Source organism: Falco rusticolus, chromosome 10 (genome assembly GCF_015220075.1).
Source record: "Falco rusticolus isolate bFalRus1 chromosome 10, bFalRus1.pri, whole genome shotgun sequence".
Taxonomy (NCBI): domain Eukaryota; kingdom Metazoa; phylum Chordata; class Aves; order Falconiformes; family Falconidae; genus Falco; species Falco rusticolus.
In genome coordinates this window covers 37,327,550-37,350,800 of record NC_051196.1, presented here as the reverse complement: position 1 = coordinate 37,350,800, position 23,251 = coordinate 37,327,550, and the positions used below count along the sequence as shown (strand labels likewise).

The 23,251-nt window shown below is 54.2% G+C and overlaps 2 protein-coding genes and 1 long non-coding RNA gene across 6 annotated transcripts in view; 1 reads left to right on the top strand and 2 right to left on the bottom strand.

Moving 5' to 3' along the window:
- The first annotated feature begins 1,618 nt into the window (after nucleotides 1-1,618).
- TGIF2 (TGFB induced factor homeobox 2) lies at nucleotides 1,619-6,783 on the top strand. The gene is made up of 3 exons (XM_037402958.1): nucleotides 1,619-1,869; nucleotides 2,749-2,987; nucleotides 5,216-6,783. Exons 1-3 carry the CDS (start codon nucleotides 1,836-1,838, stop codon nucleotides 5,798-5,800), a joined length of 858 nt encoding a protein of 285 aa, XP_037258855.1. The 5' UTR covers nucleotides 1,619-1,835; the 3' UTR covers nucleotides 5,801-6,783.
- LOC119154927 lies at nucleotides 6,585-9,781 on the bottom strand. Its single transcript, XR_005106557.1, has 2 exons — nucleotides 8,165-9,781; nucleotides 6,585-7,174 (listed from the first exon to the last, which is right to left on the bottom strand). It is a non-coding gene; the product is annotated as an uncharacterized LOC119154927 (long non-coding RNA).
- Nucleotides 9,782-11,003: 1,222 nt separating this feature from the next.
- Nucleotides 11,004-23,251, bottom strand: part of DLGAP4 (DLG associated protein 4) — a 157,618-nt gene continuing 145,370 nt past the window's right edge. For 3 of the 4 annotated variants that reach the window (XM_037401638.1, XM_037401639.1, XM_037401643.1), the window contains 6 exons: nucleotides 20,025-20,386; nucleotides 18,523-18,614; nucleotides 17,668-18,077; nucleotides 15,901-15,992; nucleotides 14,218-14,370; nucleotides 11,004-13,452 (listed from right to left, as the gene is read on the bottom strand). In XM_037401638.1, coding sequence (XP_037257535.1) covers nucleotides 13,237-13,452; nucleotides 14,218-14,370; nucleotides 15,901-15,992; nucleotides 17,668-18,077; nucleotides 18,523-18,614; nucleotides 20,025-20,386 — 1,325 coding nt within the window. In that variant the 3' untranslated portion in view covers nucleotides 11,004-13,236. Of the gene's footprint in view, nucleotides 13,464-14,217; nucleotides 14,371-15,900; nucleotides 15,993-17,667; nucleotides 18,078-18,522; nucleotides 18,615-20,024; nucleotides 20,387-23,251 lie in introns of all 4 variants that reach the window. The other variant, XM_037401642.1, reaches the window with a different exon arrangement.

Sequence of the window (23,251 nt, the reverse complement as noted above, 5' to 3'; positions counted from 1 at the left end):
ACTCGGTGGGATTTTTCCCAAGCGGCGTCCACACGACCCGGCCCTGGGCAGGCGTCTGAGCCCAGGCACCATTTCCCCGTTGTCTCCATTAGGCAGAAGACTAACACGGCCTTTCTCAAAGGGTGGGAGCTAAACGCAGACTGCTTGAGAGGCCAGTCGGGTCTGGGCACAGCAGCTGACAGAGCCGGGGTGGCAGGCAGCGGAGGTCTGTGGTGTCACCCACCCGAACAGGCTGGGCAGGACAGGACAAGCGCGCCCTGCCTGGTACCGGCCTCAGGTTGCAGGCAGGAGTGAGCCCAGTGCGAGAGGGCTGGTGGGGCAGGGGATGCACCATGCACTGCTGCAAACTTGCAGCTGACGGGATTTGCACCCAGGGCCAGCCCCACACCTTGCCTGTGGGTCACCAGCCTACAGTGCGCATTAACGGAGCAACAGCAATTTTGGATACAGTTTCACCGAGGGCATTGAAGATTGAGCAGCAACTAAACAAATGCTTTAAGGATATTTTTTTTCCTGTGTAATCCCTTATTGCACCATGCAATCTGCTTTGCACAGACCAAAAAACTATCACAAAGGAGTTTTTTTGCAGCCTTTCTCAATACCGGAACAAATAGCAATCTATTTCCCTGAAAGCAGAAAAGAGGGGTGGGTGGGGGGCTGCAGCACAGCCTGCAGAGGTGGTGGAGCCTGGAAGTGGGGGGTTGCCCCCAGGCTGGCTCCAGCACCAGGGTGCCAACAAAGACCCACTGCAGACAAGCTCTGCATGGAGGCAGATGGTGCAGGATGCGGTGACCCTTGGGGATGCTGTGTGTGCTGTGCTCAGTGCGGCACACCTGCCTGTCCTGAGCCTCTGGCAGGGCGTAAGGATGTCACCAGCCCCACCTTGCAGCAGCGCATGGAGCACCGGTGGGGAAATCCCATGGGAGCCGCATCCTGGGCCAGCAGCATGCTGGTGCAGAAACGGAGCCAGAACTCCAAAATGGTCTCCAACGCTCAGAAGGTCCCTTTGGGCTCTGCGGTTGCAGGGGGGAGGCACAGGGAGAGCAGTGGCAGCCCTGCGAGCCCCCCGGAGCCCTTGCCTGGCCTGCTAGCACCAGGCATGGCACCGGCCCCACCAGGTGCCTCTTCTGCCACCCTCTCCTGGAGCCACTTTCCAGTTTCATGGGCACGGTGACATGCTGAGCTTCCGATTTCCCACTCTGTAAGTCAAAAAGCCACCAAAGGAAGCACTGGTGGTGCCTCAGGGTGGTCTGAGGTCCCTGGGGCTGTCACCCACGGGCCTGGCCCCGCAACCAATGTCTGCCTGTTCCCTGCCCACGGCCACCAGTAACCCCCCGGTGCTCCAATACAGGATTCAGCCTTAACGCGGCTGCGGGGAAAGAGCTTGTGGGTGCCTCGGGGTGTGCCCCTGAGCGGGTGGGTGTCCCTACATGGGTGTCCTCGTGTGGGTGCCCTTACATGGGGTGCCCCCGGGAGGGTGTCCCGATGTGGGGGTGTCCCTACATGGGTGCCCCAGTGTGGGGGTGTCCGGGGGTGGGTGCCCGGGCACAGCCCGTCCCTCCGCTGCCGCCAGGTCCCGGCGCGGGGTTCGGCGGGGCGGGGGCGCGGCCGCTCGCTGCCCGGTGCCGCGGCGGTGACAGCCGGGGGCGGGCGGGCCGGGGCCGGGGGCGGGGGGCCCGGCCGAGTTCCTGCCTCCTCGGGAACAAAGGGAACTCTGTCTCGGCATCTGTCACCGCCGCCCACCCAAAACTTTTCGCCGCGCCTCGGCCGCCCGCCCCGCCGCCGCGGGAGGGTCCCGACGCCCCCCGGCCCCGGCACCGACCCCGGCGCGGCCCATGCAAGGGCCGAGGCGGCGGCGGCGGCCCGGGGGTAAGCGCGCAGCCGGGGCGGGCGGCCAACATGGAGTCCCGGGCGGGCGGCCGGGCCGCGGGTCGGCGCGGGGGGAGCGCGGCGCCGCCGCTTTGTGCGGGCCGGGGCCGCCCCCGCGGGAAAAGTTTGCGGGAGCCGCGGGCGGGCGCGCTCGGGTGGGTTTTGTTCCCGCTCTGCGTCGTTTCCAACTTGGCCGCCGCTGCTCGGCCGCTCGGGATGTTTCGGGGCCGGTTTCTGCCGGGTGCGGGGCCGCGGGCGACTTTCCAGCGTCTCTTTCTCCTTCACCGCCCCCCCCCCCCCCCCCCGCCCCCGGGGGGGGGGGGGGGGGGCGGGCTGGCCGCTTCCTCCGGCTTTGTGTCCGCGGCGCCGCGCTACCTGTTGCGGGAGGGGTGCGGCGGGCACCGTCGGGCCCCCCCCGGCCCCTGACAGCAGCGCGGCGAGGCCGCCCCCGCCTCCATCCCCGCCGCACAATGACCCCGCGTGGCTCCCTCTCCCCGAAGCAACTCTGACTTCCCAGCCCCGGCCCTTTTCTCCTGCCGAGATCATCTTTAACTACCTGCGCCCCCCCCCCCCCCCCCACGCTCGATGGTCCCCCCGGAACCCGCTGGCGTGCGACGGGCTCACGCGCGGGCACCCCCCGCCGCCCCCCGGGGCCCAGCGCCGAGGTGCCCTGGGGTGGGCTGTTGTCTCCGCTGGTGCCGGCGGCTTCTCCTCCCCCCGAGGGGGTGTCTCTGCCGCTGGGTGCCCCCCCCTCCCCCCGGCCGGGCGAGGAGGGGATGAGCCGCTCCCCACGTTCGAGGTGGCGGTGGAGGGTCCCCGGCCGCCCCCCCCCCCCCGGCCGGGACGCTGCCTGATGCTCTTCGCTTTCCACCTTGCCAGGCTTCAGCCAGGGGCGGTCGGCGGGCAGCTCCACCATGTCGGATAGCGACCTCGGGGAGGACGACAGCGCCACATCCCCGGACCCCTCGCAGTCCAACAAGAGGAAGAGAAGGGGCAACCTCCCCAAGGAGTCCGTCAAGATCCTCCGGGACTGGCTGTACGAGCACCGCTTCAATGCCTACCCCTCGGAGCAGGAGAAGCTCAGCCTCTCGGGGCAGACCAGCCTCTCCGTGCTGCAGGTAGGAGCCAGCCCCGGTGCGCTGGGGCCGGCCGGGGACAGGCCCACCGAAGAGCCCAAAGGCCGCGGCAGGCCAGACCCGCTTACCGCTGAGAGGCGGCGGGAGGCACGTGGGCAGCCCCCCCGTGGGGAAGCTCCGAGCAGAACTCGGGCTGGGCAGAAGATGGAGGGACTGGGATGGGAACAAGCCGAGCTTTATCCTGTTGTTAGTCAAAGCTGCCACAGGTGGGAGGGTTTCAGGGTGGTGATGCTTTATGCTGTTCACCTGGGCACCCCCCAGCAAAGGGGCCCGGGCTGCTACCCCCCTGCAGGCAGAGCTAGGCAGGAGACCTCCATCCTAGGAGGGGCTGGGCTTTGACCCCCGGTGGGTGGCTTCCAGTAGTACGCACTGCCTGGCCCACCTGGCCCCAGTTGTATCAGCTGCGTTAAGGGGAGCCTGACCCAGCGGTGGGCCCCTGCCCCGGAGCCCCCTGGCCCTGCTCTTGGCTGCGGGCTAGTGGTGCTGCAACGGGTGCCCAGCCAGGAGCCCTGCTGAGCAGCGGGGCAGGCGGTGCTGCTTCTTCCAGCTTTGGGTGTCGGGGAGAGGCTGCCTGCCCCTTTGATCCGCATGAAGGCCAGCAGGCTCCAGGCAGGGGGACCCCTATGCACCCAGGGCCCCGTCCCTGCCCCTTCCAGCCTGGCAGGGTGGAAGATGAATGGGGGCTTCGCTCTGTTCTCCAGTTCTGGGGGCATGGCAGGGTGAGAAACAGCCCTTGCACGCAGGGAAGCAGGCAAGGGCCAGGTTTGCAGCTGAACCCCCTGAGGCTTCCTCTGCCCCTCCAGCTCCTTTCCTCGGGGCTCAGCACAGCCCTGGCCAGCGGCCGTGGCCCAGGCACCGGTGTGTAGGCAGCGGCTGTCTGGTTTCCCTCTTCCTGGCTGGCAAGGAAACCTTTATTTTAATTTTAATCCATTCCTTTAAATGCTGGCTGCGCAACCGATTTGTGTCCGGGCAGCTGCTCTGAGGGGAGGCTGGTGGTCCCAGGAGGGCTGGAGTCAGTGGTGGGGCCAGCAGTGACAGGTCTGTAGCTGTGGGAGTCTGGACTCGTCCAGAGCGGGGCTGGCACAGCGGTGCTTGCTTTGTGGGGGTCTGCCCCAGTGCTTGCAGCAGCGGGGCTGGCAGGTGCCTGGCTGCCCGTGCCCGAGCTCTCTGGGACCAAGGAGGATGTTGGTGGGCATGTGGGCTTGTGTCGAAGTGTGGCCTTGCTGTGCGCCGACTGCCCCGTGGCACCCCCGCAGCCAGCGTGTGCCTGGGGAAGAGGCGGCTGCTGTACGCCCTGGGCAGGGGGTCTCAGCCTGGTGGCATTTCCCGGGGCCAGCTGAAGGCTGTCACTGGGACTTCTGTCATCTGAGGTGACGCAGCAGGGCACTGTGGGGGCTGCTCCATCTGATGAGAAGCCTGTTGGGTCGCAGGTGTGGGACACGTAGGGCAAGGCTGGTGTGGTGTGGGGTTTGGTCCAGCAGTGCCGATCTGAGCGCTCCGGGAGCCTCTCGAGTGTGGGGCTCTGCTGCAGCCACCGGCCAGACACCCCCCAGTTGCTTATTTGTGCATCCTCCTGCCCAGCCCAGCAGCCTGGGGAGCTGCAGCCAGGCGCTGGCGGCCAGGGGTCAGGACCGCAGCAATGCCAGGTCCCCAGGATGACTGGGAAGCCACGTGTCTCCCTCACAGAAAGCTGGGAGGTGAGAAAGCAGTGCCTGCTCCGGGCAGGGCTTCCTGAACAACGGCGGTTTCCAAACCTGTGGCCTTCCACAGGGATAGGCTTTTCCTCCCTGCAGAGGGGATGCTGCTGTCACGGTGGTGCTGGGGACAGATGCTGCCCAAAGTGACGGTCCAGTGTGTGCTGGTGGCAGGGCCAAGCGATGGCCGTGTTTAAACAAAAAAGAAACCAAACAAACTCCCTAAAGCTACTGGCTCCAAGCTCGCATATCCCACCTCCCCAGGCGGGTGATGCCATGCAGTGTCCCTGGTAGTTTGTGTGCCCGTCTGTGCCGCCTACTCCAGAGGGAGGGCTTCTCTCGGGACCCCCATGGGAAGGAGGTGCAGGGCCTGGGGTGGGGGGAAACCTGTGGTTGTGGGGGTGTGTGGGAGCTGCACATGGGGGCTTCCGCTGGCTTGGCTTTGGGCTGCTGCCCTCTTGCTGGAGCTGCGTGGCAGCCTCGGGCTGAGAGCACTGCGCCCCTCTCTCCTCCCAGATCTGCAACTGGTTCATCAACGCCAGGAGGCGGCTGCTCCCTGACATGCTGCGCAAGGACGGGAAGGACCCCAACCAGTTCACCATCTCCCGCCGAGGGGGCAAAGCTGGCGACGTGGCCCTGCCACGGGGGGCTGCAGCCGGCTCCGGGGTGCTGGTGGTACCTCCCGTGACAGCCGCAGGGGCCTCCAAGGTGCTGTCGATGTCCGTGTGCCCGCAGGTACTGTGCCACCCTGCCCAGGCGCTGGGTAGCAACCTGACAGTGGTCAGTGCCCACAGCCCCGACTGGGAGAAGCCCCCTGGCCCCCAGCGAGCAGAGCCAGACCCTGCCCCCAAAGCGCTGCTGGGTGCCACCAGCAGCACCATGACCTTGCTGGCCCGGGCTGAGGCGGCCAGCCCCACCAGCGGACTCTTCAACACGCCGCCCCCCACGCCCCCTGAGCTCTTCGGCGATGACTTCAGCAGCTTCCAGCTGCTGGTGGAAGTGGCGCTGCAGAAGGCAGCCGAGCTGGAGTTGCAGCGGCAGGGGGGGCAGCTGCCCCTCTCGCCCCAGACTGAGCCCCTGGGAGCCTCCATCTCCAAATAACCCCCCAGGGGAGGTCCCACAGGGTGCCCTTCCCTGAGGGGTGCCCGACCTTCCCAGCCTTGTGCCACTTGTCTGTGTGCACCCCCCCCCCCCCCCCCCCCACCCCGAGTAGCTTATCTCAGAAGTGGACTCCTGCCTTCCAGGGGCTCCGGTGTCTCCCTCAGCCGAGGGGGCAGAGGAAGGACAGTGCCATCCTGCCACCCTCTCGCTGGGGAGATGCCCCCTGCCTGCTGCCCTTGCTGCTGAGGATGGTGCCCCAGGTGCGCAGGAGGATGCGGCCACTGCAACCCAGCTGTTGTGACAAGACCTTTGTGGCTTCACTGACCTCTTCCTGCTGCGGCTGACGGTTACTGTGGAGCTCCCCTTGGAAAACCTGCTGACTTCTTTTTTTCTCCCCTGTAAACAACGGTCCAGCCAACACCATTTCTTCAGGGAGAGAAAGAGAAAATTTTATTTTTTTTAAATTGGTGTCTGTTTTAAGGACTATGGATGAAAGCCTTTCCTCCCAAATCTCTGATCCCTTCCCACCCCCCCACCCCCTTTTGTTTGTGGAGGGCCTTTCTGGTACCTTGTGCTGGCCAGGAGCCCTGCCTTGCCCAGGGAAGGGCAAAGGATGGATGAACTGGAAACCTGAAGTCTGTGGCATTTTTTCACATGGAAAATATGGGACCCTCCTTTTCTGCTTTAGGGTGTTACAGATGCTGCCAGTAGAAATCTCTATGGTGCTGTTTAGCAACTTTTTGTTGAAACATTTTCCCTTTAATTGTGATTTATTACAGGATTATTTTTTTTTCTTCTATAAGAATTTCCACAACTTCCCTGTGTTTCTCTTGAGTTCCTGCTGAATATGTGCACATTCTGTCCTGGAACAGAAAGCGCATTGCAGAGCCTGTGAAACGCTGACAGCAGGCTGCTGCTGGGGGTGGACGCAAAGCTGACTGTGAAATTTTGTACCCAACTTCTTTATTTTTTTATTTTTTATTTTTTTAAAAAAACAGTTGGAAAGAGGTGTGTTGTGGGCATGGGCACCTGTGTTGTTCTGCAAGTGCAGCGCTCACAGCCTGCAGACCATGGTTCCCGAAAAGCAGAGCTGTCTCATCAGCCAAGTGCTAATGATCTGCCCACTGAACACGGAGGGACCGAGTCCTGTTGCTCCCCTTCCCACCCCTCTTTGCTCTTGCTCTCCAGGGCTGAGTGTGGCTGTGCCCAGCTCTGCAGTGCTGGTGACCTCTAGTGACAAGCTGGTGTCTGCTGGGAGCTGGCTGCCCCCCAAGCCTGGCCTGGTGGTGGTTCTGGGCTGCTGGGCAACACTTGCTGTCACTGAGCGGGAGCCTGGGTGCTGCGCTGGTCCTGGACTGAGATATTGCTGTTTCACTGTAAAACGTAAGTTAAATAGCGATACGTATGCACCTATGTTATCTATCCTGAGAAACACTAATCCTAGGTAATTAGCCTGATTATTAAGTTGCATGACTAGAGATAATAACATCCACAGGACCTGGTGCTCTGCAGTGGTTAGAGCCAGCAGTGCTGGGGGAGCAGCACACTGTGGGATGATGGGGCCTGGAAGGGAAAAGCACTGACTTCTGAGAACTGGTATTGCCCCCCACCCCCTTTTCTTCAGAGAGAAGGTGACAGGGGAAGGGAGCTTCTGTGTGCTAGCAGAGGCCGTAGGAAGGCTCGCCAGCAGTGTGTCGCCCTGGCTGGGTGCCCCTGTGCAGCTCAAGGATGGCTCCGGCACTACCCAGCTGGGCAGAGGGCACCACTTTGGGTGGATGCTCATCACGCGGCTGTGAACATCCCCTTGCCTTCCTGAGCTCCATTTTATATCCAGCTTTTGCCCTCTGCCCCCTTTCCGGGGAAAGCCCTGAATTTTAGGACTCCCTCCCTTATTTCTTGGTAGTCCTTCCCCCTGTCACCCCCCTGTAGTTCTGTTTCCTTCCCCCAGGGGAGGGAGAGGCTTTCTAGTCTCCTCCCCTTAGTTTGCCCCAGTCAAACCAAAGTGGTTTCCTCCCCCAGGGCAGGAGTGGTAAAGCTGTGCCTGTGCCATGGACCAGTGGTGCTGCCCTGGGAATGGACCAGAAAGAGCGGGGAGGGCAGGGGATTATTGGAATGAAATTTACAGAGCAAAAAAACCTACTGTAAATAAATTTGTTTGTTCTTCTGTTGTCAAATAAAGGTTTTTTTTTTTAAATATGAGCTTTGTGTGAGGCTGGATTATATCATTTGTGGGTGGCGCACTTGCTCCTCCCTCACCACCAGCCCCCACCTCCTGACACTCAGCCAAAGCAGCTTAAGAGGTCTAAGGAACATTGCTGGGTGTGGAAAAAGTGGGGCCTGTGCCTGGCACAGGCCTGCACCTACCCCACCATCGTTTGGTCTGATGTTATGTGCTCACTTCCCACAGTGCTTGATCCCAGGGTCTGGGAGCCAGAAAGCATTTGGCAGCAGTAGCAGGCTGATGCATTTGTGTCTTCCTTCCTCCTGACCAGCACTGGAGAGGCATGACAGCGTCACTGCTAGCCTCTTGGCAAAGGGAAAAAAAACAATCTCCGTGGAGCTTTACTGCACACAGTTTCTTGGGTCAGGAACCCTGTGAAGTGGGCAGGGGTCCTGCAAAGCTGTTCCTGGAGTAACAGCCCCAGCCAGCCTTGCTCTGCCACGAAGGGCAGTGGCATGCAGCCAGAGGTTGCTGCACCGCATGGACACTGGCAGCACAGGTACAGCAAAGGCTAGGCTCAGGGTTGCTGTGCCTGCTCGGGGGCCTGGCCAGCCTTTTGCATGCACTAGGAGTGTGCATGCCAGTATTCTGTCTGCTAGTGTCCTCCATGCACACACTGGCTCAGGGCTGCAGTCTCTGTGGCAGCTGATGATGCTCTGCCTCTCTTGAGAGGGATACCTGCTCTCTGCTGTAGCAGGGGCTGAAGTGGGGGCTAGCGCCAATTCAAGCCCATTGCAGCCCCCTCACCCCTAGATTCCTGTGTTGTAGGGCAGCCCTGGGGGCTCTGCACCCTCTCCCTGGCACTGGGCAGGGGCTGTGGAAAGATGGAGGCACCCAGCCCCCAGCCAGGTTTCCCTTGTGTAGCTCCAGGGAAACCCCTGAGCAACTCTGGCAACAGGAATAGCAATAGAGCATCCCCCTCACTGCATGGGCTGCTGGTGCTTTGTGCTCGTGGTGAGGAATGTGGGCTGGAGCCAGGACTCAGCCAGGGCTGGGAGCTGCCAGACCAACTTGGGGGTGGTGGTCTGCACAACAGCAGGGGCTCGTGGCCGGGTAAAACACAGTCAGCGCCTGCCTCCCCCCCTGCAGTTATACCTGCCCCTCCTGTGGCCTCAAGGGTTCCTGAGCTGCACAGAGGTGCCTTTGCCCCGGCCAGGCCCTGAGGACTCCCAGGCAGAGGCTGGACAGAACCTCAGGGACCTGTACCTCACCTCCACGGGTTCCAGCAGGGCTCAGGCACACCCTGCCACGGGCGATGAGCAGACATTTCCCACAGAAACAAGGAGAGTACAGGAAGGACAGCTGGCATTCCCACCCTCCAGCACGATGCTGAGCCTGCTTACCCAGGGTGAGACACAGCTCTGCCCCCCTCCCACCACAACGTCCCAGGGCAGCTGCTGGGACTTGGCTGACCATCACCAGGCCCTGTCCTAGCTCTCAGCCCCCTCTCTGCCCTGGGCAGGCTCAGGCACTACATCAAGTGCAGAAAAGCCTTGTTAGCATGACACTTTCATTCTTCTCATGCTGCAGCCAACACCGGCCCAAAAATACCCACATGGGAATAAGGCTTCAGGAGACCCTCCCTGGCAGCTGCATCCCCCATTGCTGGGCGAGAAGGAGTGCAGGGTGTCACACTGTGCCCCAAAACTGTGCAGGTGGATGGTGAAGTTACACATCGCAAGGGTCTGCGAGCCCCCAGGGACACATGGTCAGTGGCAGTACAAACCACCCCTGCTCCTGCTTCCTGCTGCGTGTGGGCCTCTTACCTGGGTAATGCACTTCCCTGGGCATGCACCAGCCCGGCTCCACAGTCCCCCCCCAGCTTCAATACTGCCTGGGATGCTGGACTTCAGCAAAAAGTGTGTTGAGCTGGTGTCACTGGAGTCCCGCAGTCATCTGGCACACATGGCATTCACAGGAAAATCAGAGCTGCAGAGCAGGCAGCTGTTCCTGGAGAAGCACAGGGGCCATGCAGCTGGCATGGCAGCAGCTCATGTAGCTGAGGCAGCCCCACCTGCTGCAGCCCTCGGGCCAGGCCACAAGCCCAGTGCACAGGCCTAGCGCGGGTGCCCGGGCTTCGCTTCCCCTGCGATGCCCGGGCTGTGGGGCAGGCTCCTGTGCCACCTGAGGAGAAGCACGGGGGCCCGAGGCGCAGGCTGGTTCGGCATGGGCGCCGCTCTCCTACTGCCCCGGGCCCAGCCGCGCGCCGAGCGTGCGGCGTGGCAGTGCCCGGCCTCCCGCAGCGGGCGGACTCCGGCCCGGCCCTGCCACCGCGCCCTCACACCGCCCCGCGCAGCCACTTCCCCCGCAAGCACCGCCCCCTCCCCGCCCTCTTAGCGGCCATTCGCCCCCGCAGTCACATGGTCTGTTGTAACTGGCTGACAGGACCAGCCCCACCGCCTACTGGTTTACCCGGAAAGACACGGGAAGCCCGCCCCGTACGCCTTCTGGGGGCAGCCATTTTGTTGCAGCCGCCATTTTGTGGCTGGGAGCGGCCATTTTGTTAAACGTCACAGTGTCCTCTCACAGGTCGGCAGCCATTTCTTGACACCATCGTACCCACGTGCTCTGAGGTGGCCCTGTGATTGGCTGCCCCCTCCCTGTGCACCCAGGAGTCCGCAGGTATAAACATACATACATTTATATGCAATGTATGTATAGAATTATTTTTATGAAGGTGCATATAAACATGTATAAACACATAGTTTTCAGAGATATGCTCTATTTCTATACACGTGTGTAATTCATGTGTATGTATGTACATTTATGAAGCTGTGGAGTTTAACGCTATGCCGCCATGTTGCCACAGGTACAGGCCAGCTGAAGGCCAGGGAAGGCCCCGCACTGCTGTCCTGCCCCGGCAGCGGGAATCAGGACAGCAGCACCAGCGCTCGAAGGCCAGCACAGGGCCATGGCTACGCCGCCCATCACCCCACCACTGGCACCACAGCTGAGAACAAAGGGAGAGAGACTGCAGGCAGCTGTAAATTCACACTGCATTTATTAATTTTTTTTTTTTAAACGGTAAGTCAGCCAGCTGTCCTTGCTGCTGTAAGTTCTTCTCCTCCAAGGTGGCAGGAAACAAAATGAGAGTCAGGCGGGCACAGGCACCTCTGCCACCCACCTCACTTGGCGACCCACCAGCATTGCCGTGCCACTGCAGCCCACCGAGGGGGAGAGGGATCTCGGCCCAGGGGTTGTGAGCATTTGACAACTCAGCAAAAGGGGCTGCTGCCCACAGACTGCCCGCCCAGGACAACGCAGCACTTCAGGCCAGCTCCCCAGCAGCAGCCTCAACCACTTTTGGAAGAATAAATTAAAACAAAACAAATCCTTTCCCTGCCATTTCCATTTCAATACTAAAGATCCCTACAACTGCATCTTTACAATCCTCCCCAAAACCTGACAGTGCAACCCAACAAGTCAGTGTCTCTACCCACAAACTTCAAAAACCAATGCTGAATTTCAGTTACATTATGGCTAAGCTTCGACAGGAGCCCAATTCCATGTTTGAGAGTTTATGGTAGGTGGACAGAAATCTGAGAGCACCTACGCATAGACAACACTGGACAGTATACAATGGTCACTCAGACATTCAGGATTTTGCTTTTATTTTTTGCCTTCTGGACCACCACCACCCTCGCTGAAACTTCTCTAGGATTTCTATCCCTGCCCCCACGAAAGCAGCACACAATCTCCCAAAATTCATTCAAGCAAGTGAAGGAAAAAAAAAAAATCCCCAGCAAGATCACTCAGGATGGGGCCAAATGCTTATTTTTGAGAGGGTGGCAAAGAATTGGGCTGGTGGCGATTCTGGCTTCAAGAAGCCAGACTGAAAAGGAGACCTACAAAGGGGAAAATGGGCTAAAAAATATTTAGCAATCCTTCCTCTACCCAGAGATCAGGGAGATAAGGAAAAAAATAAGTCATCTGATTACACACAGGGTATATATTTTTACACACACTTTTACACACATCTAGATATAGTACATGTAAAAATATATGCTATACATATGCCCATTCTCACCAAGGTGCTTTTAGTACACCATCTGCACTGTGTGCATGGGCATGTATACGTGTGTATGAATTAAATGTACAGGTACTACTAAGTGTATATGTGCATATGTACACATACATACAGGCAGGCAGCCTACCACCAGCTACCTGTGCGTTCCTCTTTGTACAAAACCCAGTCCTCCCACCCTGAAATACCGTTACACTCTCCCCAGCCCTCCCCCTGCTTCCCCAGCCCACTTTGAAACAGGTCCCCCAGTGTAGCAGCTTCTTCCTCAACAAGCAATTCCAGGAAAATAATTTTGTAAAGGGAAAAGGAGAAGGAAAAAAAATAAATATCAAAGTGAAGCATGTGTGGGTCGCACCCATAGTTGCTCTGTGGCCCTTCAACTCCCCTCCCGCACCTGGAGCAGGGTACTGTGCTCTCAGGCTCAACCAGCCAAGCACTGCCCCTTCCCCCTTTGCCAGCTTATTGCACATGTGTTTCTGGGCTGCATTTCAACACCTGTGTGTCACAGTCCACAGACCCTGTCTTCCTCTCACTTCAGTAAATCAGAGGAATACAAACACACTGCCCTGACCCTGCCCACCCATCCTCCCCCCACCCCAATATCCCCATCAAAAGGAAAAACCAAGAAAGGCTGCTTGCTAGCAGAGTGCAACAGTAGTACACACTGAATGGGTGTTCTCTTCAGGAGCTCTGTGGAAGAGAGGTTATTTCTAACACAGTAAACAAAGCCATGCAAAGGGTGGGAGAAAGGAAGCAGAAGGAAGAAAAAATAAAGGATGAGAATGAAGAACCAAACTGAGGAGGAGGAAGAACACAGCATGGCAAGTGCTCAAGGCTTCATGTTTTGTCCTCTTCTTGTAAACAAGCTAATAATTCTCATTAGATAGAACAAGTAAAAAGACTGAAGTTCCAAGTCGAGGGGCTGGAGTTTCCAGGAGTCTGTTCAGTCCATTCAGCAACACCATAGCCAAGTGAGAAAACGAGGGGTATTTTTTTCTTTTTTTTTTTGTTTGTTTTTTTTTTTTAAAATCTTCATTACTTAAAGCTGAGAGAAAAAAGCCAACTCAGGAGCCCTTTTCAAGGATGGCTCATTGTCTCTAGACTGAATAAATCACACTAGTTTAGAGAGAACCTTTTTTTCCTTTTTAATGACTTATAAAAACCACGCGGTTCCTTCCTCTGCCCCTTTGCTCAAAGGCGGGTCTGTGCCTCAGGTACGTAGATCTCAATGCTATCTGCGCTCTCCGTGGCAGAGTTCTGCCGGACGGAGGCAGCCCGCTTGGCTGCCATAAGACGCTTGCGAGCTTCCTGGCGCTGCTTGTCTGAGTCAGAGGCTTTGTCCCGGTTCAGTTGGGATTTGGACTTTGCTGGCTTCTTTGGCACTGGAGGGGGTGGTTTCTTCTCTTCCTTTAGGGAGACAGTAAGGAAAAACCCAAACATAAAATAAAAATGCATATACAGAAGCTTTCTCTCTGATATGGCAGGGACCCTCACAGCATGAGGGACCAAGCAACAAGATTGAAGTGTCAGGTGAAAGAAGCAGAAGCAATTATTGAACAAGACTCGAAGTCAGCTTCCCCAGTTTCTAAAGATGTGCCATTTTGCATTTCCACAGTACAGAGGCCTTCCATGAAGCAGACTAATTCGCAGACTACATCTGGCCCCGCTACAGGTCAGAGCACAGCACAGGCAGTATGAAGACTGAACTTGATCTGGAACTGCAGAATTTTAATATCCCAACCCTGCCCAGAGCCATAGTTCTCCTTCCTACCCTTGTATTTAGTCAGGCAGCCGGGCCCAGGGACACAGCCCGTGCTGCATTTTCAAAAGGTTCCAGTAGGTGTTTTTTATACTACTCAAAACACCAAGAATAGTTAAAACCTATTCATACAGTACTTTTAACACTAGAGGCCTCTGTATCACTGCTTTAAGCATACACCACTGCTCACCACTCTGGCCTGTCTTCATCATAACACTTTTTCCCCTTGTACAAAATTGCTTCCACTATTACTCAAGAGGAATGGTCTCAGTGCATTGCAAGGCTGTAAGATTATATTGTACAAGTGCAAGGCCATAAAAGCCCTAGAGATGATCTGCTTGCAGACAGAAACAGACCCGATACCCAAAATGTCTGCGAGGTGCTCTGGTCGCTCTCAACTGCCCCACACTCACCTTTCTCTCCGGTGTCTCTGCCAATTGCCAGCTATTAGCTTTCAGGTGGTACAGCTCATCAAACTTCATGCTGATGTCTTCAATGGACAACTGCAGGAGATCCCAAAACCCAGCTAGGTCCTGGGCTGTGGGTCTGGGATTGGCATTAGGGTTCTAGAAAGAAAAAAAACACCCCAAAAAACTTTAAGACTATACCCTCCTGACAAGCAGAGCAGTCTGCTCACATGTTCACCCCTTGCAAGTCTACCTGCCCGACAACTGAAACTTGAAGAGCACACAGGAGACACCAGCCCTAAATACGCAAAGAAATGCCATCATTTACAGTCTAAACTGTTTCTGCAAAGATCAGGAAGCAGAGATCCTGACTGTATTTCTCTTATAGGAGCCTGAAGAAGAATCCTGAAAAAGACACTCTCTTCTCTGTAGCAGAAAGCAATACCTCCCATTCTCCCCAAAGCTTCCCCAGCTAGTGCTAATCCCACAGCAGCAACCTCCAATTGAAGGCCCCCAGCACGTGATTCAGAGCTACAACACCATTTCTTACAAAGATCGGGATTTTTGGGTGGATAATGGAAATGGACACAACACAATGCAAAGCACAGCTGTGACACCGGGAGAACTTGCATGCCAGTGTACAGCAAGCCAAAGAAGCCAATACAGCTTTCACAAGCAAAATTACTCTGCTACATCCTCCCCCAACATCTGAAAAATTTTAAGTAGCTTAAGTTTCTTCCAAGAATAGAATTTTGCCAGTTCTGAGACATCTGAACTGCCGACCATAGGCCTGGATAGTCTAAGGAAAGCATGGGATCAGACCTGAGCAACTCTGCACAAAGCTGTTGGAAAGTCTGGCAGCTAGTGGCATTACTGCTTATCTCTCAGCTATGATCAGCCAGAGATCAGCAAGAAGATGCTCAGCACTTTACCCCCTCCTACACCCTCACAAGTTTCTCTAAGCTTTTTTTGCAAGCGAAGGGGAATTCGCCTCTGAGGAAGTATGCAAAATCCATACCACGATAAAGCTTGAGGGGAAAAACAGAACACAGATTGCCATCCACCCCGACATTAGCCCTGTCCAGCTCTCAGTAAGGGCAAGCCCTTGCATTACATTTGAAGGGATCAGATTCAAACAATGCTTTGTGATCAGTAAGGGACAGTCCTGTTGGGACAGTTTTACTGTCCACATAACCTACATGCTAAGATAGCACGTCTGGAGAAGAACAGTAGACTTTTCAAGTATTCCCCCCTATTTGGCAAAACCTCAGTGTTCACCTCAGGAAGCCCTTTATAAGTAACAAGAAAGAGGCAGTTTCCAGGATACAGAGCAGTATGGCTAGTTGACAGTTCAGACCCACAGAAAGACTTGGCATATTCAGCATGCCCTCAGCAGCAGCAGAGGAAAATCCCCCTGCGCTCATGTAAGCACCAAGAACTGCAAACATTCGTCCCAGAGCAAAGCCCAAGACTGCCTATTCAGAAGAGGTGGAGGCAATCAGCCTCCCACTGCTCAACTGCTGTCTTAAATTAGCACTCATCCATCATGACACAGTGGTCAGGTTGTAGGCTACAGCTGCACTGGCTTTGTGTTAACAGTAGCCTGCTAATACCTGATCATGTTCCTTTAGTGCTGTCAAAACAGATACATCCCCCTCTTCAAAAAACAGGAGAAAGATCCAGACTCACCAAGTTTTGTTCACAGAGGCCATGGAATTGCTGGAACTTCTGCGACATTAGTAACTGTGCACTTCCCACTGCACTCAAGACTTTTCCTAAGACTAGGGGGGAGAAAAAAAAACCAGAAAGACCTCAGTTGAACAGACTATAAAATGCAGCAATGAACTCTAGTGTTCCTGGAGCAAAGAAACACTCTTGATTCATTAGAAAAGGAGTTTCAGAGATCCCCAAAGAGCTAAGGGCTCTTGGGGAAAGATGTATTGAAACTATAATCTACATCTGTCTTGTGCCATCTCTTATTGCTTCTTCTAGAGCAGGTCAAAAGCAGGCCAGACTGAGAAGATTACATCACAGTTGGCAGAAAGTATTTTAAAACTGCTTTCAGCCCATCAGACAGAACACCAGCACAATCTCAGTAAGCAGATCTGCTGGCACCTGCTTGCAGATCATAACCTCCTCTTCCACTCATGCACAAGGTGAAGGTAGCAAGGGGCAGGAGAACCATTTCCAAACTCCACTTACCCAAAGGGATTAAAGTACTGGCAGGCTAGGGTTTTTAATATCCAGGACTTCATGCTGCTCTTACTGGATTTTCCAAAGAGCCTCTGGGCATGGCAACATTCCAGTACTCATTAATGGAAAAACACTGCATGGACTTTTCCCTTCCAAAGACACAGCTGAGAGACCCACAGTGCATGCAACTGCACCATGAACAGGGATGAACTGATTCCCCTCTCCTCCCTGGTCTGCTGCTGCACCTACTGAATCAGTTCTGTATGTTTATAAATCTTGGTGGGAAAAGTGTAAGCTGGGCTCCCTCTGTACCCAACAAGTTCTCACTTACAGAATCTACTAGGAGATGGCTCTTAAGAGGTCACAGACATAGCATCTCACTAGTCTTGGTGTCTTTTCTTGCCAGAGTACTCCTGCCACAGGCTAAACAAAGGCATCCCCTGAGGCAGGGAGAGGCCTGGCAGTGCCTGTCCAGCTTGCCAGCCTGCGGAGCATCTTAATGCAATAGGATTAGAGATTAGCTCCCCCAAGCCCTAGCAGTGACAGTGAGCTGTAGCTGAGTCTTACCATTACTTCACCTTTCTTGGGTATTAAAAAAATAAAAGTTGAGACTCACAGATCCTGCCCTTTGCAGCCTAGTCACCCACTTCTGTCACTCTGCACCAAAGGCATGATTTTCACTGCAAGAAGCACAGGTTTTGCCAATCTATTTGAAAATAATGGAACAAGCCCAACTGGGACTGATCCCAATAAAATCAAGTGGCCTTGTGTTCCCTGTGCACATGCTTTTGGTGTATTCAGCACAAATTCAGTGAAGCCTTCTCATATGAAGAAGCCTCCTTTTTGCTGTGAAGACAAGTCCACAGATTCAAGAGATCAAACAAGCTTAGAAGTCATGTTCATTCTACCCCACTGCCAACTAAACTTTCACTTGCCACTTGAGTACAATGGGTTAGGCACGGAGAAAGATCTCACAGCCTCCCTGAAAGAAATCCATTTAAGCTTTTAGAAGTTTGGAATGGTCAGAAGCTGCACTATCTCCTGCAAGCCTTATATGCTACATCACAGTATTATTTCTTACCCCATCTACTAGAGGAAATTACCTTTTCCTCTCCAAAGAAAAAGCATTCTTTGTCCCATACTTATCTCCATGTTCTGCCTCTGAGGGCTATCAGAAATTTAACTGCAGAAAGCTGATTCAATACTCAAGTTATAAGTCTTTCTCAAGAGGGAGTCTAGTGTCCAGAGTCTGACAACACCTACCTTCTTCAGAGAGATTGTTCTCTTTGGTCTCCTGGTCCATCTGGCGGCACCAGCCTTCTAACCGCTCTGTTTCTGCTTGCAGCAGCTTCAGAAACCAGTACCCATCCCGCCGGCAGGCTCCTGGCTGCGTGGGTTCTGATGGCGAGGTGGAGGATGTCTCAAGCCAGGGATCAGGAGGAGGAAGAGAGGAAGGCTCCAGGGCTGGGTCATTGTTTTCTCCATAGGAGAGGTTTCTCTTAATCTGTGAGGGCTTGGCTGGTTGCCTGGTAGTGGCATCAACACCAACAGAGTTGTTGTGTTGGGGGCACTCAGCGAGGCTTCTCTCAGATGATTTACAGCTAGAGTTATTAGGTTCCTGTGTGTCAGAGTCTGTGTCCTGTTTGGAGGACATGCTGCGAGAGTGGCTGTTTCTAGAGAGATCAAAAGCAAACACTAAATAACAGAACTCAACCTGGCTGGCCTTGCACACCAACAGTGAAATGCATTTGTTCGTTATGCCTGCAGATGAGTCTCACCCTGCCCGCCCCGCCCCTCCTCACACACACAAACACACACCACACATTCAGACAGACAAAATCATAAGGTTGCCTGCTTACTGCAATAGGCCGTTCAGACGAGAGGACTGACGCACAACTATAATTACATCTTGTACTTTTTAATTTCAAACTCCCATTGATTTTGCTGTTTACAGAACAAGTGCTTTTTGCAGCGGGTATGTGCTGTGGAGGAAGAGCTCTCCATGCGTCCCCATTCAACACCACTCATTGGAACAAAGAAGGGGAGAAGGTCTAAGCGATGTGGGGGAAGCACAATTTGAAAGAAAGGAAACTACAAAAGCTTGCGTCTTTCACTTACCGCCACTCGTCCTCTACCTGTACCCCGATGGACTGGAATTTGGTGGCTGGTGGAGGAGGCTCCTCTTTTGCCACTGGCTGAAGACAGTCAACCTTATTGAACAAGAAAAATACAGACAAAAACAGACACAAGAACTTGCTGCTGGAATTCACATCAGTAGACCAGAAGTGCTGCACACACACATACAGCATGCTGACACCACACGCCAACTGGAGGGTTGTCTTAGGAGAGGCACAAGACTACTGCTCAGGTCCACCTCCACTTGAGCATCAGGACTGTATCTTGCCAGGCATCTGCTCTAAAAGCACTCTGCTCTGCCATCCACAGCCGTTTGTACAGTTGCGGCACACTGGAGAAGGGCTGCGTGTCCCCAGGGCACAGCTGTGTGTGTGGCATCCAACATGGGCACAGGACAAGAGATTCAGGAGAGGGTAGTGATCTGATTAAGACTGACAGCAAAGCTCAGCTTCCTCTCTCCCAGGGACTGACACCCCTCCACAGCTCTGGATAAGAGGGTTAGAAGGTTTTAGGAAGGAAATCCAGGCTGTGGGGCAGGTGGCTTCGGAACCAGCTCAGAGAAAGGAGAGGAAGGCAGGCAGTTAGCCTCTCCAGTACAAGTTCTCTTGCCTTGCTGCCCTTTCACCATGTTTCACTCTGCTAGCCCTGCAGAAAAGCCTTCACTCTCACATGTACTTATTGCCAGCTAGCCTTACTGTAAAGTCAATGGAGAACTTCCTCAGCACACACAGTGGCTTAAAGCCCAAATCCTGCATTTGGACTTGCCCAAGTACTCATGTCCCTATCTGCAGGTAACAGCCTGCAGCAGTGAACCAGCATTTGGGACAGTCAGCCATGTGTAAGTGGGAAATCTGTCCTCAAGAAGAGTGTGCAACTGCAGATGAGTTAAGTTTTGCCAAATAAAGCATGGATTTACTCTACTCAGTGGGTTCTCATTTGACTATATAATCAAAGCTCATTTCCATAGATTTCCACAGAGTTAAATGCTTCCAGCAAGAGAAGTAGCAACCTGCTGGGAACAGCGAACAGCAAGAAATTGCTCCCTCCTGCCTACAGCCCCAGGACCATTTCACACTGCAGCAGCCCATGCTACATGGGTGTCAAGTAGAAAGGCCCACCTCTCGGAAGAGAGTTGTCCCAGGAACCATGATGGACAAGATGGATGTGAAGTAATATGTAGTACAGATCACAGGCATACCAGCAGCAAAAGGCCTCTTTAGAGGGACTCATCCAGTTAACATTGTCCCACTGCTTTATGAAACGTTTAAATTTTGTACTAAAAGAACTTAGTCCTTTCTGGTCTGTTATGGAAAGCTTCTGCTGTATTTCACCCCTGGGAACACAGGAATTTAGTCTGACAAGGCAGTTAGCTTCTCTTGCTTTCTAAGTGAGTTCAGAAGCACACCTGGTTACACAAAATGCACACGCTAAATGGATAGGTTAAGGACATTCCTTGGGACAAAGAAGAACAAACTATTCCATACTTGTATTCCTATAGATGACAGCTTTCTTTTGGGGATGTTCTCCACTTTAGGCTCTTCGCTAGTTAGAGTCCCTTTGTCACTTTTCAAAGTTGCATTTTTCTGGGGTAACTCTGGAGTCTCTCTCGCTGGAGTCACAACACTTCCCCTCGTCACACTGGGTGTCCTGGTGCTGTCCAAGCTGTCTGAAGAATTGCTGAGCCCCGACTGGCTGGTCACCTCACTCTTGTGGTCCTGGCTGTCCAGGTAGGTGTCCTGTGCTGATTCAGTGCTGCTCTGCACAGTGACAGAGATGAACGGCTTTGATGTGGTCCGAGGTGGGACAGGAGGTGGAGTCTTTTTATATGCCACTAGGCATGATGAACCTGCAGTAATGGAGGCGGGAAGAATAGAGAACACAAAAGACAGATTGCGGGGAAAGAGAGATACAGTAAAACAGAAAGAAAAAGCAGGTCAGTCACAACATCCAAGAGGAGCCTCCAAGTAGAAGCTGGAGGCAGAAATGCAGAAACGGCCTACAGCCAGCAGCTCACACTGGGTAACCCAAACCAAAGCATAAGGGGAAGCAGAAGGCAGAGCCAGAGCTAGCTTGCAAAAGAAATCAAAAGGAATACCATGATGTGTGAAAGGCTGGAAATGGAGTAGAGGTATAGAAAAGCCTCCCAAGAATGCTACAGGGTTTGGCAGGTGTAAGTGTCCACACTGGGGAAATTTTCTTTGGCTAAACCCTATGTTTTAATGTCCTAGTACAGCCAAGTGCCTCAGCTCTTTGTCCCATCAGTTGACAAGTTTCAGCGCCTGGACCAGGGTGGTGTTTTTTCCTATAAAAACGGAAAGCCATAAAGTTTGTTAGATGCTGATGGCAGGAACAAACATCTGTGAAGTACCTTAAAAACCTAGCTGCTATGCATTAAAAGAAAATACATCATCTGGATGCAACAGTCCAAGAGTGGCAAGGCTGCTGCTGCTCCATGTCCCCAGACCCAACCAGTAGTGAGGCTGGAGATGTTTTCCCAGCAGGCACACAGAGCACACATCCACTACATGTATGCGTATATACGTGGCTGGCCACACAGATCACAGAAGAGCACCTACACAAACACAGACAGCAGCAACAGCCTCATCCTGCTCCTGTCTCTGGCTTGACAGGACGGAAGTCCATTAGCAAAAATGCAAGTACAAGGTGGATCCTGCAGCAACTGCTTAGGCACTCAGTCTGCCCAGTTCCTGCCCCCTGGATGTACAAGCCCCTGAGGCAGAAGTCCTACTCCAGTTGCTGTGCAGACAGAACAGACTCTGCTGGGCAGGGCACGGCCCACAAGTGCACTGACCAGCCACCCACCTACAGGCAACTGACCCCTTTTATTTCCTTACTCCTGTATTCCCCACTCTTGTTCCTCCCCAGATAAACAAAAACCCCTTTCTTGTCCCACCTTTGGTTCCTCCAATAAATATCCCGTTAAGTCCTGTGCAACCCCTGAACTGCACCCCATCATGTGTCCTGGCACTTGGCAGCAGTCTCCTTAGTCCAAAAGGTGACCTGAAGAGCTGCGCCCCATGGCTCATGACGATGAGTGTCACTCCTGGACACTGGGGCTGAGACTCTGCTGGGACAACCCCAGGAAGGGCCTGTACAGTGTTCAGTGCTCAGGGGTCTCACCTGCCGTTGTGTGTTTGTCCCTGCTTTGGGCTTGTGCAGATGGGCCTACGATGGGATGAGGGCCTCTGGGATGGACCTGGGAGTAGCCCATAGCTCAGTGAAGTTTTGCACCTCAAATTGCAAGGTCCTACCTCCCACTGTCCTGCCCAGTCCCATACATAACCTCCCCCAAACCTGCTGACAGAGTGATAGATATATATGCAGATACAGACCATTTTCATTAAACAGTACAGATAGACCATTAACTTCACCATTTCTATGCCCAAAGTAGCTACCAGCATATTAACAATTTTAGTACCATGTTAGAGACCAGTCCTCTCTGTCAGGAGCCCTGTGGCTATTTGGGGACCATGATGGCAGGGGTACCTGCTGCTTCCCAACATTACCTTCCACCCCCAAACTGCACTGCATGCATGCCCTGGGAAGCTCGCAGCAGGGCACTTGACAAGTGTTTTGATCTTTCAGGACAATTGGACACAACCAATTCTGGCTCAGCCCACCAGAGTGCCTTCTGTTCCCTGCATAATTTGAGCACAATTAACTGAGAAGTATCAAATGAACCCAATCCAGACTGATTACAGGTATGGGAAGGGATGTTTTAGGTGACATGAGCCTCTCAGCAGATCCTTTTCCTCACCAGACAGGTGTGTGTCTGCCTGCAGCAGAGGCTGACCACACTCACAGGGCACCCAGGAGGTGTGTCCCAGCTGCCTCACAGTCCCCAGTGGGGTCAGAGCCAGTCCTGAGCATCTCTGGGAGCCCAGCCATACTCCCAGTGAAGTTGCACAGCTACACCATGTGCCTTATTGACAGGATTGACACATGCCTATACTTACACATCCCAGTATCTACCATATTAACAGCTGAAGTTCCACTTCAAAGAAGTAACTAAAAGGGAAGGGTAACAAAGAAGGAGGAGATCTATGTTTCCAAAAGCATTTCTATATGCCCAGAGATGTTGAGAGGTACTGTAACAGCACTACTGCTACAGGAGGACTAAGGAGCCTGTGACAGGTTGCCAACCAAGCTGCCTTTCAGTGTGAATCTGGACAGGAGCTCAGGAAAAAAATAACTGGGACAGGTTACTATGTCTGGGGACAGAGTTATTTTTCAGCTTGATTAGTCTCTAGCATTGGCACATGTCACGTAAACTGCTTAGGGTAGTCTGAGCCCACAGCTGCTGTGTCTCCAGCTAGGGACAGGAACTTATGCACTTAAAAAAACCCCTACAATAATTCCCTAAAAGGTCAGATGCAAGTACTTTAACTTGTCAAATTCACATGCCAAAACACAGCTACGCACATCCTTCAGCCAATACTTATTTGGTCATGTAAATAGCATGCAACTGCATTGCAAGTTCATCAGTATCAGGCAACGAAGAGCACTGGCATTCATTTCCTACCTGGCAGTCCCGCTTCATCACCTTCCCCATGCAGAGTAAAGCCCCTACACTCAGGACAGCAGCAAGACCTGCTGCAGATGCTCAGGCAGCCCCAACTCAGAAGTGTTTAGCATCTCCAGGCAAGTCAAGCTCACCACTGGGATGCCTCTTTCAGAAGTAACAGATTAG

What these genes read in the sequence shown, in the direction of transcription:
- TGIF2 (XM_037402958.1), top strand. Translation starts at nt 1,836, where the DNA reads ATGCAAGGGCCGAGGCGGCGGCGGCGGCCCGGGG. An exon ending in GCGGCGGCGGCGGCCCGGGG is followed by an intron (nt 1,870 to 2,748) that starts GTAAGCGCGCAG and finishes CCACCTTGCCAG; the next exon opens with GCTTCAGCCAGGGGCGGTCG. An exon ending in CCAGCCTCTCCGTGCTGCAG is followed by an intron (nt 2,988 to 5,215) that starts GTAGGAGCCAGC and finishes CTCTCCTCCCAG; the next exon opens with ATCTGCAACTGGTTCATCAA.